This window comes from Eimeria mitis, genomic scaffold, assembly GCF_000499745.2.
Source record: "Eimeria mitis Houghton genomic scaffold, Emh_scaff2200, whole genome shotgun sequence".
In the NCBI taxonomy this organism is placed as follows: domain Eukaryota; phylum Apicomplexa; class Conoidasida; order Eucoccidiorida; family Eimeriidae; genus Eimeria; species Eimeria mitis.
Genome location: NW_013570527.1, coordinates 1 through 3081, shown reverse-complemented (window position 1 = coordinate 3081; position 3081 = coordinate 1). Strand labels below are relative to the sequence as shown.

General features: G+C 50.0%; 1 protein-coding gene across 1 annotated transcript; it reads left to right on the top strand.

Annotated features, from left to right (window-relative positions):
* Window positions 1-1235: 1235 nt before the first annotated feature.
* On the top strand, window positions 1236-3057 carry EMH_0050230 (uncharacterized protein; the record flags this gene model as incomplete). The annotated part of the gene is made up of 3 exons (XM_013496626.1): window positions 1236-1315; window positions 2359-2539; window positions 2752-3057. 3 exons carry the CDS (start codon window positions 1236-1238, stop codon window positions 3055-3057), a joined length of 567 nt encoding a protein of 188 aa, XP_013352080.1.
* Between the last annotated feature and the right edge of the window lie 24 nt (window positions 3058-3081).

The following is a 3081-nucleotide window of genomic DNA, read 5'->3' as shown; positions in this document are numbered from 1 at the left end:
ATCATCACCACTATCATCATCATCACCACCATCATCATCACCACCGTTACCATCGTCACCGCTGCCAGCATCATCGTCAGCAGGAGAAGCACCAGCAGCAGCAGCCCGAATATCGCGGCATACAGCTTGGGGCTGCTCCGGGAGTGAGCTCAGTGCGGTGCATTGAATATTTCCCTGGAATCTCTTTGTTAAGAAAGAGCTGTTCTTATGCCCTCCCCCGCAGCAGCTCTGTTTCAGAGTCTCTTGACCCCTGTAAATATGAGGCTGCCAACGGCAATTGCTGCGCTTGTGTTGATCCTTTTCTTGGAGTGGTTGCAGCGGCGAGAGGCCTGCAGCGCGTGAATTTGTTTATGGAGATATTATTATACACTTTGTTTAGCCAGGGGCAAGCCCTGAAACCCGATATTTTCAGGCGACCACGATGGAGTGCATGCATACTGTTCTCGTTTGCACTGTCTCCTCTGTACTAAACAAGAGCTTCATCGTTCCTTTCTTCTTGGGGCCCTGCTTCCACTCCTCTTACCGCTGAGAATGCATGCAGCTTCTGTTGGGTGTATGAAGGGGGGCACTGACACGCACAGCCCCCCGCCCAGACAGCCCGCTGCTGCGCCGCCTGCAGGCCGCATGCATCCCTTCACCGAGCCCCCTCAGTATGCCTCGGAGTATCTCGTGGTGAGCTCCTCCACAGTAAAACTTTTGTGTGGGGGGAGTATAACAAGTTTCATAGTATTCATGGCTTCATAGTTAAGCTCTTACTCTATACTCAAAGCCTCACGAGTTCTCTTTTGTTTTTATCTTGCAGTGGAGATGTGCTGTAGTAAAATAATAAATAAGTAAACTGCGCCCCCTCTTCTTCTCTTTTCTTCTGAAATTATATTCNGTGCTGTAGTAAAATAATAAATAAGTAAACTGCGCCCCCTCTTCTTCTCTTTTCTTCTGAAATTATATTCACCTCTCAGCCCGAATGAAATAGTGCTAGCAACTACAAACAAAAAATATTAACTCGCCGATGCTGAGTGTTTTAGTTAGAGGGTTTACGAGGGGCATTACCGCCTAAAAATTATTTTGTTTTTTCTTTCGGGGTTATACAGCAGACGGCCCCGCTGTATACTCGGGGGTATAAACTCGTGCATGCAGAGATAAACTACGCGGGGCTGGCAAGAGCAGTATGAGCAGCAGCTCCCGTGGGGGGCAGCAGAGTCAACCCCCAGAGGAGCAGCAGAGCCCCCCCCAGCATGGTGCTGCGGGTACAGCTGCAGCAGCAGCAGCAGCAGCAGCAGCAGCTTGCTGCTGATGGGGAGAAGGAGAAGCTGTGGTATGAGTTGCTGCAGTATACTTGTTGCTGCTGTGCTGCTGCTGCTAGCGAGAAACATCTCCTTCTATCTAAAAATAAATAAACATTTTATTTATTGATTTGTGCTGCACTAAAGGTGCATGCAATCGATAAACATTTTCTTTACTTTCGTTGCTTCTGTCTGGTTCCCAGCAACAAAAAACAAAAAATAAAAAGTTTTTATATAAGTTTTTATATTCTCTCTATATGCTGATGTATATGTTTACATATATAGGTGCTGGGTTTGTCTCTCTATATATATCTATCTAACATATGCATTTCATTTGGCTAGTATGTGTAGATTGGGGTGTATATACAGCTCGTAAGAATACTGCGGTGTATATACAGCAGAGAAAAATAAAAAAAATAAAAATTTATGTTTGTCTCCCCCATACACTAGACAGCAACAATACATCTGCATATGAATAGCAATAGATAAAGATAAGGGGTTTAGGGTCAGCTAGTTGGTGTTTGTTGAGTGTGTTGAAGGGTCTTTTTAAATACAAAAAGGGTTTAGGGTTTAGGGTTTAGGGTTTAGGGTTTAGGGTTTAGGGTTTACGATTCCTGTTGCTGCAGCCAGGCAGCAGCAGCCCAGCTCAGGGGCAGAGAAAGCCCTAGGGTTTGACGGTAGGGGTCCCGCAACAAAAAAAGAAATAAACTTTATATAAACCCTTTAATAAAAGTGTTTATTATAAAAAAAACACGAGGGTTTAGGGTTTAGGGTTTAGGGTTTAGGGTTTAGGGTTTAGGGTTTACGTCACCGCACCGCAACCCGAGACCGCCTGGTCAGCTGCAGCATATCTATCTTCATTTCTTAGAGCTAGCAGCCCGTAAACCCTAAACCCTAAACCCTAAACCCTCGTAGATTTCTGCTGCTTCTCACTTTGCTTCCTCTGCGCTTGTTCCTGCCTCTTTACAGCAGCAGCAACAGCAGCAGCAGCAGCAGCAGCAGCAGCAGCAGCAGCTCGCCCACCCTGCAGCACAGCAAGGGCCCCCTACCCTCTTCTGATTTTTTGGGGCCTCAGGGGCCCGGGGGCCCCCCGCACCCTCATACCCTCTCATATATGTTTCTGGTTGCAGGGGGAAGCTGAGCTGGGGGCCCCCTACAGCCAGTTGACTGCAGCAGCAGCAGCAGCAGCAGCAGCAGCAGCAGCAGTGGCAGCAGCAGCTGCAGCAACAGCTGCAGCAGCAGCAGCAGCAACAGCAGTAGCAACAACTTCTGCTGCTGTACCCTTCTTCTCTTACACCAGCGACGCCTGCTGCTCGGGGGCCTCCAGGGGGGCACCAGGGGCCCCCAAGCCTTTAGGGGCCCCCTGACACTTGTGCTGCTGCTGTGCTGTGCTGCAGTGCAGCGCCTGCTGCCGTAGCTGCTGCTGTCGCTGCTGCTGCTGCTGCTGCTGCTGCTGCTGCTGCTGCAGCAACAACCTCCATGGAGGCCCTCTCCCCCCAGGCGGGGGGCCCCAACGTCAACGGGCCGCCTTCAGCTGCAGAGCAAAGCAGCAGCAGCAGCAGCAGCAGCAGCAGCAGTAGCAGCAGCAGCAGCAGCAGCAACATTATTAACCAGGAGCGACAGCAGCAACAACCACCGACACCACATCATCAGCAGCAGCAGCATCAAGACCAACAGCAACAACAGCAGCAACAGCAGCAGCAGCAGCAGCAGCAGCAGCATCACCATCAACCTCAGCAGCAGCGTGCATTTGTATCAGCAAGCGATGGTATGAATGAGGGTGGTGATGGGGGCCCCC